Source organism: Aptenodytes patagonicus, chromosome 18, assembly GCF_965638725.1.
Source record: "Aptenodytes patagonicus chromosome 18, bAptPat1.pri.cur, whole genome shotgun sequence".
In the NCBI taxonomy this organism is placed as follows: domain Eukaryota; kingdom Metazoa; phylum Chordata; class Aves; order Sphenisciformes; family Spheniscidae; genus Aptenodytes; species Aptenodytes patagonicus.
In genome coordinates, this window is record NC_134966.1 from 3,057,296 (window position 1) to 3,071,612 (window position 14,317).

The 14,317-nt window shown below is 54.2% G+C and overlaps 1 protein-coding gene across 1 annotated transcript in view; it reads left to right on the forward strand.

Moving 5' to 3' along the window:
- The first annotated feature begins 4,066 nt into the window (after window positions 1–4,066).
- LOC143168841 (uncharacterized) overlaps window positions 4,067–14,317 on the forward strand; it is a 100,700-nt gene continuing 90,449 nt past the window's right edge. Inside the window, exon 1 of the mRNA XM_076355773.1 lies at window positions 4,067–4,163. Within this exon, the coding sequence (XP_076211888.1) occupies window positions 4,067–4,163 (97 nt within the window). The remainder of the gene's footprint in view (window positions 4,164–14,317) is intronic.

The window sequence follows — 14,317 nt, forward strand, 5'->3', positions numbered from 1 at the left end:
TTCAGCTGAACTCCACAAAATGGCTCTATTTTTGTACCTCGTCCCCAGCACCTCCTGGTTCTCATGACCGGTGTAATGGTTCATGCGAAGCTGCTGTGAGTGGATTTGCATGAGATTTCTTCCCCACGGGGGCACATCTTGCTAGCAGAGACCGTTACGTTTCTGCTCCCTGTATCTCCACTCCCAGCCCTACGGATAAAATCTGGGCTTCGGATCAGTATTTCCGAGGACAGCACCCCCACGCCACGTTTTACCATTAGGGGGTAGCATTTTCAGGCTTTTTCTACTTTCTAGGGAAATGAAAAATGGAAAAGGGCTGATTCATCTCCCCTTCCCACTCTTTGAGGGTCATTCCCTGAAATATTTGTCTCAGGATGCAGAAAACTCGGGGTGAGACACTGAATACACCTGAGTCTGAGCCGTGCAGGTAATTTGGCCTTTTATATTCCCCGGCGCATGAAAACCCACCGTCATCTGGCTGATTCCCTGTTCCAGCCACATTTGCAGACGGTGCTCGTAGACTCCTGCATACCCTCCAAGGTGATGAATTACTCGTCCCAGTGGAATTCATCCCTCTTGATCAGCCTTTGGTAGATCTGATATTTTCAGGGCTGTGGAAAGCACCATTTTCAGAAAGTGCCTGATCATAATAACGAGCCTCAACCCAACACCGTCCCTCAGCACATTCCAAAATATTTTGCAAAAGAGGCTGGGTTTGCATCTTCATTTGATAAAAAAGGGAAACTGAGACACCTCAAGGGAACGAAATTGTCCAGGGTCACCCAGCAAGTGAGTGCAGAAGCGAGGACAAGGTCTCCTGAGCTCCTGCAGGTTACTCTGCCTCCTTCATGTCTCGGTGTTTTAAATCACTGATGTGTGCGTGATTGTTTTATATCCACAGGCTCTCAGTGAGGTGACACTGAGAATTTGGCATCTCACTAGCGGATGCGTTGGTTCATTGGAGGGAATTCAAAGCAAAGGAGCAATAACAAAAATGATGAAAGGTCGGGGACTGATTTATGGCGGTAGCTGTAAGGAGCTCTGCACAGTGATGGAGAAGGGTGGCTCTGATAAGGCTGTGCAAATATTTGTGGGGATGAAGTCCTGAGGCGGGTGAGTCAGCGTGAAGGAGCTGCTGAGGCTGTTTGAGAAGGGAGGTCTGAGCAAACCAACTCCCGAACGAACTGATGGAAACACCAGAATAGAGCCCCTTCACCCGCAGAGGAAGCCTGGGACATGCTGATGGAGCAGAGCTGTGTTAATTCAAAGAAAACAGTATCAATAACCATAGTTTATTCATTTTATCCTCATCTCCACTTTCTGTCATTGCTCTGAAACAGAATATCCCAGCACTGGCTTTGTCTGTGTCTGTTTTTATTACTTCTCTGTTTCTGGCAGCCTTTTCTCTGCCCAGCACAGCACAAACAGAGGAGAAGGAGGAGGAGGAGGAGGAGGAGGAGGCATGATCCTTGTCCAGCTACTCCTGCACAAAAGTCTGAAATACCCACAGGGGTGTAAAACCCCATTTTCTCGCAGGAGGCAGAGGAGGGGAGTGGATGTGGTTTTGTTACTGGATTCAGCAAAATCATAGCGTGTTTAAAAAGATGATGCTGAGCCGAGCCGACAGGACTGTGGCAGAATAAATGCATGCCTTTCACAAGATTTTTTTCCCTCCTCATGGAGCGGAGAGCGTTTAAAAGACCTGGTTCTGCAAGTGATCCACCTAAAAAAACTCCTCCTGCAGTGGGATGGTGGCATGTGAAAGGAGCGGAGGGCAGAGTCTCTGCACTGCCAGGTAGTTGCACGTGCCACAGCAGAGACTGGCTGTAGGACAGAGCCAAGAGATGCGACGGGAGGTGTGCTGCTGGGGCAGAAGGTCACGGCCGTGGAAATCAGTGGGATTCAGCAACACCTGAGAAAGGAAAGCCGAACCCGTGTCACATGTTCTTGACAAATAAAGTCCTCTACATGGCAAAGCAAATGACTCCTTGAGTGTCTCTGACCTTCGTTTCCTTGACAAGCTGAGTCGGCGCATGGCAGGGGAAGGGCCTTGAAACAGGCAGAGAGGGGTGAGCGCAGCACCTTTTGCACCCAGCTGGGCTCACGTCTCCCCAGGAGCAAGCAGTAATCGGGACCTAAAGCGAGGAGCTTACCCACTGCCGGTGCGGTGTTTGTCTGAGCAAAATGACAGCCAGGTGACACCCCGGGGCGCTTGAGCACCTCCTGGCAAGGGACATCCACCCAGAGGCAGGCAGGTCTGGCTGCCCCTTGCTGAAGGTTCCCATATTTTTGGGTCTCCGGGTGATTAGGGAAGTGATCGTGCCCCTGTACTCGGCCCTGGTGAGGCCGCACCTCGAATACTGTGTTCAGTTTTGGGCCCCTCACTACCAGAAGGACGTCGAGGTGCTGGAGCGTGTCCAGAGAAGGGCAACGAGGCTGGTGAGGGGTCTGGAGAACAAGTCTGATGAGGAGCGGCTGAGGGAACTGGGGTTGTTTAGCCTGGAGAAAAGGAGGCTGAGGGGAGACCTCATCGCTCTCTACAACTCCCTGAAAGGAGGTTGTAGCGAGGTGGGGGTCGGTCTCTTCTCCCAAGTAACAAGCGATAGGACGAGAGGAAACGGCCTCAAGTTGCGCCAGGGGAGGTTTAGATTGGACATGAGGAAAAATGTCTTTACTGAAAGAGCGGTTAAACATTGGAACAGGCTGCCCAGGGAAGTGGTGGAGTCCCCATCCCTGGGGGTATTTAAAAGACGTGTAGATGAGGCACTTAGGGACATGGTTTAGTGGACATGGTGGTGTTGGGTCGACGGTTGGACTTGATGATCTTAGAGGTCTTTTCCAACCTCAATGATTCTATGATTCTATGATTCTATGATTGCTGCAGAGAAAATGCTATCACAGACTGGGAGTGAGCCTGCCTGCTCTGTGGGCCTGAGACAAAACCCCCAAAGGGCTTCTGTGAGTGTCCAGGGGTTTGTCACACAGGGCAGAGCAGTCCTGGGCAGCGGTGTGGCCACAGCGGCAGGGTCTGTGCCACTGGTGATACCAGAGAGCTTAACGTGTAGCACAGAGCAGGGTCTGCCGTGGGGCAGCACTCGTGCAGGGTGCTGTGCAGACATGGGGCTGTCTGGGGTGGTGACTGGGGAAACTCACTTTTGGGGTATCTGCCTGCAAATACCTTCCACTGTCATGCTGTTGTGGCTGGTGCTAAGGAGCAGTTGGGTGGCATCGCTGGTGCCTTGTGCCTCGGGAGGAGCCCGCAGTGGTGTGAGGGCTGAGCAGGGCCTGAGTGAGGTGAGATTTAACCCATGTAATGCCAAGAAGGGGGTGAACTGGCCCAGACTCTGGGTAAAGAAAGTGGGGTTAAATGCAGACGACCAGTACAGCTCTCACAGGAGAGTTGGGGTCCTTCACTCACCCTAAAATGCCAGGGCAGGAGGCTGCTATGTTCCCATCACCCTGTGGGAGCAGGGTCAGGTACCCCACTGGGGAAGGCAGCAGGCTGGGAGACAGCTTTGGGAGTAAAGCACCCTGAAAAACACTTGCAGCAACTTTTATTTGGGGGGTGTGGTGTGTCTCCTTTACCTATGGAGGCCGAACCAGCACATGGTGGGGGGTCATTAACCCCTGCAGCACCCGCGTGCGGTACAAGCGTGTGTGTGTGTGTGTCTGTGTGTCTGTGTGTCTGTGTCCGTGTGTGTGTCTGTGTCTGTGTGTTACCCTGCAGCTCTGCACAGGGGGTGGGGGGGCGAGGTTCCTCCCTCCAAGCCCTGCAGTCCCGGGGGGCGTTGGAAGCGCGTCAGCTTTTGGGGGGGGGGGCTGAGGGGGGCATTAACCCCTGCAACACTGGGCCTGCCGGAGGCTGTGTTAACCCTTGCAGAGGTGCGTGTGGGGAAGGGGGCGGAGGGAAGGGGGTGCCCCCCCCCCCCGCAGGGTGCGGGGGTCCCCGCAGCGCCGGGCGGGCCGGGGCGGAGCGGGCCGGGGGCGGGGGCGGCGGGGCCGTGCCTGCCCCGGCGGCGGCGGCGGGGCCGGGCCGGGATGCGGCGGGGCCGGGGCCGGGCGCACGATGCGCTGCGGGGCGCTGGCGCTGGCGCTGCTCTGCGCCCTGCCCCTGTGCCCGGCGGGGCTGGAGCCCCCCGAGCCGGGCTCCGGGCTGCACGCAGGTAGGAGCGCACCGCGGCAGCGGGACGGCACCCCTGCACCGGGGGGTGGGGGTGGGGGGGAGGCTGGGAGCGACCCCGCGGAGCTGGGGGGTTCTCACACTTCGCCCCCCCCCCCCCCCCCCCCCCCCGCCCCCGTCCCCGCATGCGGTCGGCTGGGGCATCGCGGCGTCCCGCGGCCGTGCAGCCCGCTGCCCCCCGCGGCCCCCGGGCCGGGATGCTCGGCGCGGCGGTCCCCGCTAGGATGCACTGTTAGCCCAGGGCTGCGGCCCCGGGCACGGCCGGGTGCCCGCCGGAGCGGGGAGCGCGGCTCGGAGCGGCTCCGGCCCCCTCCAGCAGCCGGGGCTCTGCGGGGATGCGGCGGCGGTTGGCGGGGTCGGGACGGGGGGCGGTGTGGGGTGTCCCCTGGAGCCCCGGCATCCGGCCGCGGGGCAGCCACGCTTGCTTTGGGGGCAGAAAGGCCTCCCCAGGGCCCCCCATCACTGCAAATGGCATCCCCCGTGGGACCGGCTGGGCGGTGTTGGGGGGCTGGCAGGGGAGGTCTCTCTTTGTGGGGGTCTCAGTGTGGCATAAGGGTCTCGGTGGCAGGGCCACCGCTGGAGCAGGGCACGGTGTCCTTCTCCCTGCAGGAGCAGAGCAGCTGGACTTGCCAGGATTTGTGCATGGCTCCTCTGATGTATAATATAACATAATGGGCTTGCCTGTGCCACAGCTGGAGCTCTTGTACCTGGGGCACTGCCGCATGTCTCCAAGCCCCTCATCTTTCCCCTCTGCAGCTCATCACCGAATCACTGTCCTGAAACTTTTCACGGAACTTTTGGGAACGCTAAGTCCTGTCCCTCCCCATGGCAGGAGCCCCTGACCGGCTCCCACCTGGGATGGACACAGCGGGGTCCAGGCCTCTCACCCTATAAAATGGGTCGCGGGACTGGTTTGCCTCATGAAAACTCCAGGCAAGCTGTTTCCAAAGTTTGGGGCATGGGGCTGGGACTTTTCACTGGGAAGCGATGGGCTGTGCAGAGCATGATGGCGAATACTTTATTAAGTGACTATAAAAAAGGATGTTTATTTTGAAGGAAGCACTGACTGTTTCTAAGACATTTGTTGCTGCATTTGCATTGTGCTAACATGTACGGGTCCCAGTCAGAGGCAGTGACCCCATGCTCCTGGCCACTGCACAAACCCCTGCCTAAAAACATGCATGTTTGGATGAGGTTAGAGAGTGCCAGAGGCTTCAATACAGCCACATCGATGGGAATGTGGTTCTGAGAGGGAAACCACTGATTTATCTCAGTAGAGCTTAACTCCACTTGAACCTTGGCTCAGAAACAAGGCTGGAGCGATGCAGTTCACAGCCTGGGAAACTGAGCTGGGAATTGCATTCCAGGGGCTGGAACTGGAGCAAAATCCAAGTGGAGATAAGGTGCAGGGGAATTGGGGTTGAACTGAGGAACCTGGGAGGTGGTAACTCCAGTGAGGGTATCGGGCTGTGTGGGGAGGAAGGGAGAGGGCAGAGAGGGGTGTCTGCAGCCCAGTGTTTCCCTGGGCACAGCAGGGAAGGGAAGAGCTGGAAGTGCGAGTTGGCTGTAGCAGCATGAGGAAGCTTCACGCTCATTGTATGTTTTTATTTCCTTTGGGTCATGGGGCAGCCCTGAGGAGGATTTGACTGAGCATCATCCAGGTGTGTGGCTTTACCCTTTGATCACTGCTGCCCAGGCTGGTAAAGGTCAAGAGCTCAGGCAGGTTTTCAGGTTTTATTGTAGATCCTGCCAGTGAATGGGGCATGGCCCTCCAAATGCGTGGGTTTCTCAGGCTTTGGCATAAAACAAGACAGTTCTTTGGGGTTGAGGCTCTTGTTTTTCAGCCAGTCCCTACTGATGGTACAGTTCTGTTCTGAGGAAGGCCTGTGTAGCACAGCTGCAATAAATGTCCTCAAGGAGAGGGATGGGGAGTGAGGAGCAGCTGGCTGCAGAGCTTGGCTGGCCTTCCTGACCTTGGAGCTGGGCTTGGTTTTGCAAGCTGGAGCAGTGACCTGTGGCACTCCTGCGGCCAGCCGGGTGCTTCGCACGCCGAGCCCGAGTCAAGTGGGGAATAATTGAAGCTGGGAGCGAGTGCCAGAGAACAGCTAATGACTTGAGCCGGGAGTTGGTGTTCAAAGCTGGTGGGACCGTGTTGAGGTTGCACGTTCCCTCCGCTCCGTGCAGCAGCAGAGGAGAGAGCACAGCGTGCAGCATTTGTAGCACCTTAGGGTTGGAAGGAAATTAGGAGCCATTTCTTAGATGGATCCATTAGGAAATTAGGATCCATTTCTTCTTCTTCTCTCACTCCAGCTCAGTCGAGATTAGGTGATTTGTTGATGCCTCCTGGGCCTCTGCTTGGGTTGGGGTAGCAGGCAGTTGGTATTTCTGCAGCATCCCTGTCATGGGGTTGGCATCATCCCCTCTCCTGTGTCTGGTTGGGAGAGCGGTTCACGTGGCTCATGCTTGGGAGAGGCCAGTTTATAAGTTCATAAGCCCCAGCTGGGGCTTTGGGTTGTAAAAGCAGGAGGTGAATCCATCTGGGAGGGAAACTGGGCTGTCACCATTTGTTGTGTTTGTAGCTGTTACCAAAAGGATGCTCGCTGATGATCTCAGGAGCACTAAGGGTGCCAGAAATGGGTGGGAATTGACCCCAGCGTGCTGGGAATGGGGATGCCTGGTGTCCTGTCCCCCATGAGCACAGCTCCCTTGAAGCACACCCACGCCCTTTAAGCAAACAGCGTTTGCACTGAATTGAATCTGTCCCTTGAGCCCTAATCCGCAGGTTACCTGGAGCAGCAAGCCAGCCTGGAAATGGTGGTAGGGGTGATTTTTAGGGGAGCATTGTAAGGCAGCGGGTGGGAGCTGATCTCCCCATGATCACTGCTGCTGTGGAGCTCTGTGTAAGCTGGCGTGCACGACATGTTGTGCAGGGTAGGCAAAGCCCCAAGTGCCTCTTTCCCAAGGCTGAATTACTCAACTTGCAGCTATTTTTGATGGTTTGAGCTGTAATGATTCCTGAGTGAGACCCCTCGCAGTGCTGTGGGTCTGTGCTGGCGGGGGAATGGTTGGGAAAGTGGCACTGGCAGTGTTTCTCTGAGTTTGGGGTGCTGTGGGGTTGCATGAGCCCCAGCTGCCGCTGAGCATCCCCCCTCCATGTCCCCAGATGTGCTGGCACCTGTGGGCACGACACTGGTGTCTCCAGGGCTTTGCTGAGCTCACCGCACCGGAGGGCAGCCATTCGGGGGATGCTCAGGTTAAGGGGGAGGGGAAAGTGGGAAAACTCCATGGTGTAGTGGGAGCCCGGTTGCTCCAGGGCTCCTGGGAGCTGTTTTTTCCCCGTAAAGTGCAATAACCATAATTGCGACCCAGCCCTGCAAAACACAAAACTCCCCAAACCAACCCAGAAAAATCCCGTCTGGGAACGTGACCCAGAATGAATGCGCATGAACAATTTGCCATTAATTAAAGCTTAGAGTCGCCCAATTAAAATCTGCTTAATTAAGGGATGAGTGGCATCTGAAAATGCAATGCTTGGCTCCTGCAGATGGTATTTCTTGCTCGAGGGTTGGTGAAAGTAGTCTTTCAGTAAATTATCCTCCTGGAGGTCTGGTACTCCGAAAGTTGTGCAGCAAGGCTCCTCAGATCTGGTGTCTTATGCTGTTGTGTGCTTGTAATGAAGACATGTACGTGGACTTTGTAAACTAAATATTTAACCTAATGTAAATATGCAAAATCATACATAAATTGCAATGCATTAGTACTGTTTGTGTATGTACGGTAGCATATGTTTTATATGATATAGATACATTTGTGTGTGTGCATATGTGTATATAAAGCTTAGAAGATGATGGTAATCTTAACCAGTTTGCAAGTCAAATCACTTAAAAATCCAGAAATGCCAGATTTGGACTCTTCCTGCCATCTCCATTTGACCCTCCAGTGCACGCACGTTACTATGGAGTCCTCAATTAGGCAATTATATGTTGGGGTTTTTTTTTTCCCTCACAAGACCCTAAATTGTGCATTTAAAGTGGCATAAATACAGGGGTCACTGCCTCTATCCCCATCACAGAGAGAATCTGTGCAGCCTTCCCCTGTGGCTGTTTGTCCCTGTGAAGGCAGAGAACGAAGGATTAAAACTTCAGGGCTTGCAGGAGTTACAAGAGCCCCCAGACAGAGCCCGCCAGTATGTTTTTACAATGCGGCTTTTATCTCAGAGGTCCTTCGTGCACTCCTCTTAGCTGAGGTTTTCTGCACCAGAGGATGCAGGGGACAGCCAGCCCGGGTTGTTGTGCTTTGGGTCCATTTGAAGGGCGCTGGAAGGATGGATGTGGGGATGCCGCAGGGCTGCGCTGCCTCCCGGGGGGGCGAGATGGCCAGCCGAGGGGTCGGTCTGCTCCACTCCCCTGCAAAAAGAAGAATCAAAACCTGGAGAATTTGGTGCAGTGTTTTCTGCACCAGGCCTGAAGGAGCACATCCATTTTCCTACGTGATGTGAAAGATGTGTTGTTGTAGCATGAAAACTTGGAGCGATGGCGAAGCTGGCCCGTTCCCGGGCGGGCTGCAGTGAGCGATTGCCCTCGCAGCTGAAAAACACCCCCCTCATCTGAAGTTTGAGTTTACTGAACATCAGTTTCCAGCCATTATCTGCTGGATGAAAGAGCCCTTTTCCACCCTAAAATCCTCCGGTTCCTTTGTCCGTGAACTGGGAGGAGGTGGGTAGTGGCAGGAGCCCTTGCTGCTTTCCCTTGGACAAATGCACATGGCACAAATGCCATCACTTGCACTTGACAACTTTTGGTTGCTTGGTTGTATCCCCACTTGCACCGAACTGAGTGCAGTTGGGTGCCCACTCGCTTGGGTGCTTTGGGAACCCCAAGCCTGGATGTGGCCCCAGTTTCCTCTGACATGTCCAGAGGAGAAGGCACTGACCCAGGACATGATGCCGCATTTTGGGATGTGGCATGTGCTGGATGTTTTCACACTGCCCTCACCAAATGCTGCCATCGCACCCAGTGCCGCCACCTTCCCAAGGTGATGGGAGACACGCGATGCCTACGGCAAAGCCATAACTGCGGTGCAGGGACGCTGGGGGGGGTGTGTGTGAACAGAGCTGGTACCGCTCCTAGGGCTGCTGTATCCAGACAGCTGCTGCGATGATGCTTTTTGCTGCGGTGTTTAACTTTGCCGAACTTGAGCTGTTTGGATTGAAAAGTCTTTCTGTTATAAGTCTGTCTCATGCTGAATTATTTGAAAAATTTCAGCCAAAACTGTCCAGCAGTTCCCAGGATCCCTGTCTTCAGTGTGTATTTGTATTCCTGTAAGCTGGAGTGCAGACTTGAAGTTTGGCAGCATCCCCACGAGAAATCCTTCCAGATTAGACCAAGTTATAAAATCTTAAACCTTTCTGCGAGCAATGGGTCATACGGAGCCTCATTTCCTAAAAACTCTCCCTGTTGATTTTTTTAAAAGTGCCCACTCTCTCTGCGCCAGCAGGTCTGGATCCTGCCCTGGGCTGGCTCCGGCGCTCAGCAGCCCACGTCCCCACATGTGCCACCATGCAGAGCAAATAAGGACCGAGGTGTTCCTGCCTGCCCTGCAGCCAGGGATGCTAGCGCTGTTTGCACCTCTATTTTTTTGCATGTAATAGGTGGAAATCATTACATTTAAATTCTAGTGTGCTGGGAAAGGGTTTCAAGGGTGAATGAGTGCTGTTCTTAAGGGAAGATTTTTCTAGAGGAGAAGCGTAATGGATAGCCTGCATGCTGCATGTTTATGATCATATAAACTTACCAGGGAGTTGAGCTAGATGATACATGCATCGCGCCCACAGAAAAATAAACAGCTTGAACTGGGCCGTGCGCTGTTACGCCTAAACCGGTGCCTGCCCTTGTTGAAATATTGACAGAAGCCTCGCTGCTCTTCCCAGGCAAAGCCTGGAGCCAGCAAGCAGCTCCAGCTCCCGACGCTCAAGCCCAAGCTAAGCCAGTCTGGTTTTAGGTTTGCCTTCAAGCGAGGTGGAGAGGTCCAGGGGGCAGACACAGGGTCTGGTGTGAGAAGCAGCTCGGGATGGCTGTCCCCACCCCTTGCATCGGGGCAGGCTCCCAAAAGTCTCCTAATTTCTTGCAGGGGGAGCCGCCATCTGCTCCTGGTTGAGGTCCCGGCTGCGCCGCGGGGGCTGACGTAACATTATTCCACCCCCGGCCGAGGAAGCCAGAGCTCTTTGTGTATGTTCAGTATGTGCTATATATATACATAACATTAATCTTCGCTCTCACAAGCCTTGTAGTCATTGCGGGGCCGTGGGGCTGGTGTTAAGCCTGTGCGGGCAAGGGATGGTGGCTGTGGTAACACTATCGGTAGCTGTGAATGGTTATGGCTCAGCCTCCGAGGAGAGGAGCCCGCTCCCCCGATCACTGCAGCTTGTGGGATCATTCGTTCCTCTGGGGTTTGGTTTTGTTTGAGGCTTGTTTGGGAAGGAAAGCTCAGGAGCCCCTTTGGAGAAGTGGTGGATATCAGGTGGCTTGTGGGGACTCTTGGGTGCTGGGGGCTCCGTCCTCGTGGCCCCAGCTGGGTACAGGCTCAGGGCTTGGCTCCGCAGGGCGCGAGGAAGGAGCCCTCCTCCACGGGGATGCTCTGGCGTCTGGGAGGGTCTGTGCTGGTGTTACAGTTCTTGCCCCGGCAGGCAGGGAAAGGGTGTCCCCCTGCTCTTGCCTGTCGACCCTGGCAGTATTTCGGGGGACAGATGTGAGCGCAGAAACCTCATTTCCTTCAGCTAAAAAGAGAGCGGAAGGCTGTTCAGCCCGACCTACCATCGCATAACAAGATCATTATTTCTTTTTTGTGCTTTGCTCCCTATTTTTAAACAAACCAGGTTGGCAAGGCTGAGTCTGTCCCCCTCCTTCACGTCGCAGAGTGAGCATGGGAGAGCTCAGCGAGAGGCCGAGCATCCTTGGCTCTGCCAGCTGCACCGTGGGGTGTAGCAGCGCAGCGAGACCTGGTCCTGCCAGTGCTGCTGTGGGCTCTGCTTCGCTGGGGGCAGGCGGTGAGGTTGGCAGAGGGAAGTGCTTCCTGACTGCCAGCTGGTGGCAAAGGGACTCCTTGTCCCTGTAGTCCCTTCATTGTGCAAAGGCTTAATTCAACCTGCAGCCCCTGTGACAGAGCAGTCAGCTGAAAAGCTTTGCTTTCTTGTGGCTATCAATTAAGAAAAAAACCTCCCTAAGACTTAAGCACCCTCCTCCCCTGCCTTTCCCACTCCAAGAACTCAAGAGAGCAACACCGTGACAAAAATCAGCTTCTGTTTAGGGCATGTCAACCTTGACAGTGCGTCTCTGTCCCACAATGATGGCAATTAGTGCAGCACTAATTACCCACGTGGAACTTTGCCGAGCTCCCCCATCCCTCCTGGCAGTGTAATTCCTGCGGGGTTAAAGGCCACCTCAGGTCACATCGCGCTGATCCTGGTGCCACTGGGGACAAGGGTGCCCCGGCGCACGGCCAGGTGCTGGCTGGGTAGATGGGAGGCAGGCAGAGGGATGGAGGGATGCAGCAGCCCCTTGCCCTGCAGCCGTGAGTCTCTTTGGTTCATCGGATTTGCTGCAGTGGTTTCATAGGTGGGTTGCAGCGGCTCTGGGGAAAGGAGCGCCAGGATTTGCTGCTATGAGGTGGATTTCTGTTCCCTAATTTATTTTCCCCCTCCTCCCCGCCGTGTTGCCTGCTGGGGGACAGCGTTTCTGGGAGGGGGCGAGGAGACCCAAGGAGATGTGTTGGCTCTCTGGGAGCAAGGTTGCCTCCAACGCTTCCCCATCCCCACTCACTCCCAGCAGCCCCAATGCCCTCTGCGGGTGTCCCCCCGGGATGCTGCCGGGTGTGGTTGCAGCATGGCCAGTGCTGCTCGTCCTCGGGTGGCTGCAGTGCATTGCCACACCAGGGTGCTCAGCAGCCTGACCTCCCCCCCGCATCAAATCAGAGAATCGTAGAACAGCACAGGTTGGAAGGGACCTCAAAGGATCATCTGGTCCAACCTTTTGTGGGTAAGGGAGCCTAGATGAGATTGTCTAGCACCCTGTCCAATTGCATCTTGAAAACCTCCAGTGATGGGGACCCCACCACATCCCTGGGGAGGTTTTTCCAGTGATTGATTGTTCTCACTGTAAAAAAATTCTTATTTGTATCAAGATGAAACCTGTCCTGGTGCAACTTGTACCTGATGCCCCTTGTCTTCTCCATTTGACTCCTTGTGAAGAGAGAGCCTCCGTCTGCTTTGTAGCTGCCCTTTAAGTACTGGAACACTGTCATGAGGTCCCCTCGAGCCTTCTCCAGGGAGGATAGACCTAACTCCTTCAGTCTTTCCTCACAGGGCAGGTTCTCCAGCCCTTTGATCATCTTCAAAGCCCCTCTCTCTTTTCTGCCTCCCCTTCCATCCACTGCTTGGTGGCCAGGGCTGAATGATGTCCCCCGCCACAGCCTGCTGAGGCCATCGCCTTGTTGCGAGCCCTAAACACTGGCTCGGTTCCTCCTCTAAAGCTCATGGGAGCTGCAATTGGGAATTCTTGCTGCAGGATTTCTGGTTGGGGAAAGCAAATGGGGAGCTGCTTGTGGAGTCCCCCCTCCTGGCTTTCCACCGGGGTCCGCTCCTGGGAGAGGAGGGTAATGGGGTGGTTAATTAATGAGGTTTCAGCTGGGGCTGGGCTGCTCGGGGTTTTGGGAGGGTTTCCGAGGCCGTTCAGCCAAGCTGTGCGGAGCGCTGTGGGGGAGTAGTTGTTCTGGCTGGTTCCGAATTGCCATGGACATCGTGTGAGCGGTGACGGCTGCGCCAGAATCGCTCTTCATGCAAATGTCCTTTTCCATGCTTGCAGGTTGTCAAATCTTTCTCTCAGTGTTGCCAGTCCAAAACATTTGGAGAGTTTGTCAAGGGACCCAATATTTATTTCCTGAGTATCAAGACGCAGATACACATTTCTGAGCTTATTTCCACAGGAAGCAGGTTCATAAATCCTCTTTTTAGAGCAGAAGAGGAGTTTCTGCCTAATTCCCATGATGCCCAGAACTGGGGCTCAGGGAAAGCGCCAGCTATCGTGCCAGCATTCACCAGGTGCTGCACACCAGCTCGCTTGAGCTGCTGTAACTTTATTGAATAACCAAGCGCATTAAAGACTTGCCAAGTAATTAATTTGCACAAGACTTTCTCAGAAGCTTAAACCCCTCTGTTAACATTGCATCGTCCTTCCCGGAGCAGGTTCATTCTTGGATGCTCCTTTTCCAGGTCTCTCTCAGCATCCACAATGAGGAGCAGAAAGTGATTGCCCCTTTCTAGACACATACGGTTTTCTGTTTAGGTTTACCAAGCTCTGTCTCCTTTTCTTTTTTTTGTAAGAAAGGGAAGGTGTTAGTGCAGACTGTGCAGCTTTGCGGCTCCCCAGGCAGAGGGAGGCAGCTGGGGTTTTCTAGAGGCACGATGCCCTTTGGGATGTGGGACGTACCTGAAAATTGGAAAGATGCTTGAGCTGGGCTGTATCTGAGCAATGCCTGTGCTGATCGGAGCGTGCACGGCATCCCCATGGCAGCTCAGCCTGCAAGGGCATCGCTGCTCTTTTTTTTTTTTTTTTTGACACAGTCAAGTTCTTCGTAAATTAGTTCATTATTTGAAAGATGGGATTGATTAGTAAACAAATTGGCAGAAAACGGAGATGTGTTGGGAAGGGAATCTAGCCCCAGACATCAGAGCTAGCTGGAAATGTTTTTCCCCACGTCTTTCCAGTGTGTTTTCAACACAAAAATGCACTTTCTGCAGTTGAGATGCTGGGATTTTTCTACATAAATTTTTCCCTTAGAAAAATATGTAGCTTTTCCATTGAGAAAACAGAATATTTCACTGCAGGCCAGTTCAACCCCAGTAAAACCACTCCCAGCTTGGGGAGGTCAAGGTACAGCCCAGGTGGTATCAAATCGCCTCTCCCCAGGGGCTGCCTTGCCCTGCTCTGCTTCTCCCTCCCTATCCCAGCCGAGCAGGGTCAGTAGGGAGGAGAGTGGGTCCATTAATCCCAGGAACTAATACAGCTCCACAGGGTGATGAAGATTAATACTGAGCTCCCTCTGAATGAAATATGATGGTCCATTTCCACAGTTCTCATTCAA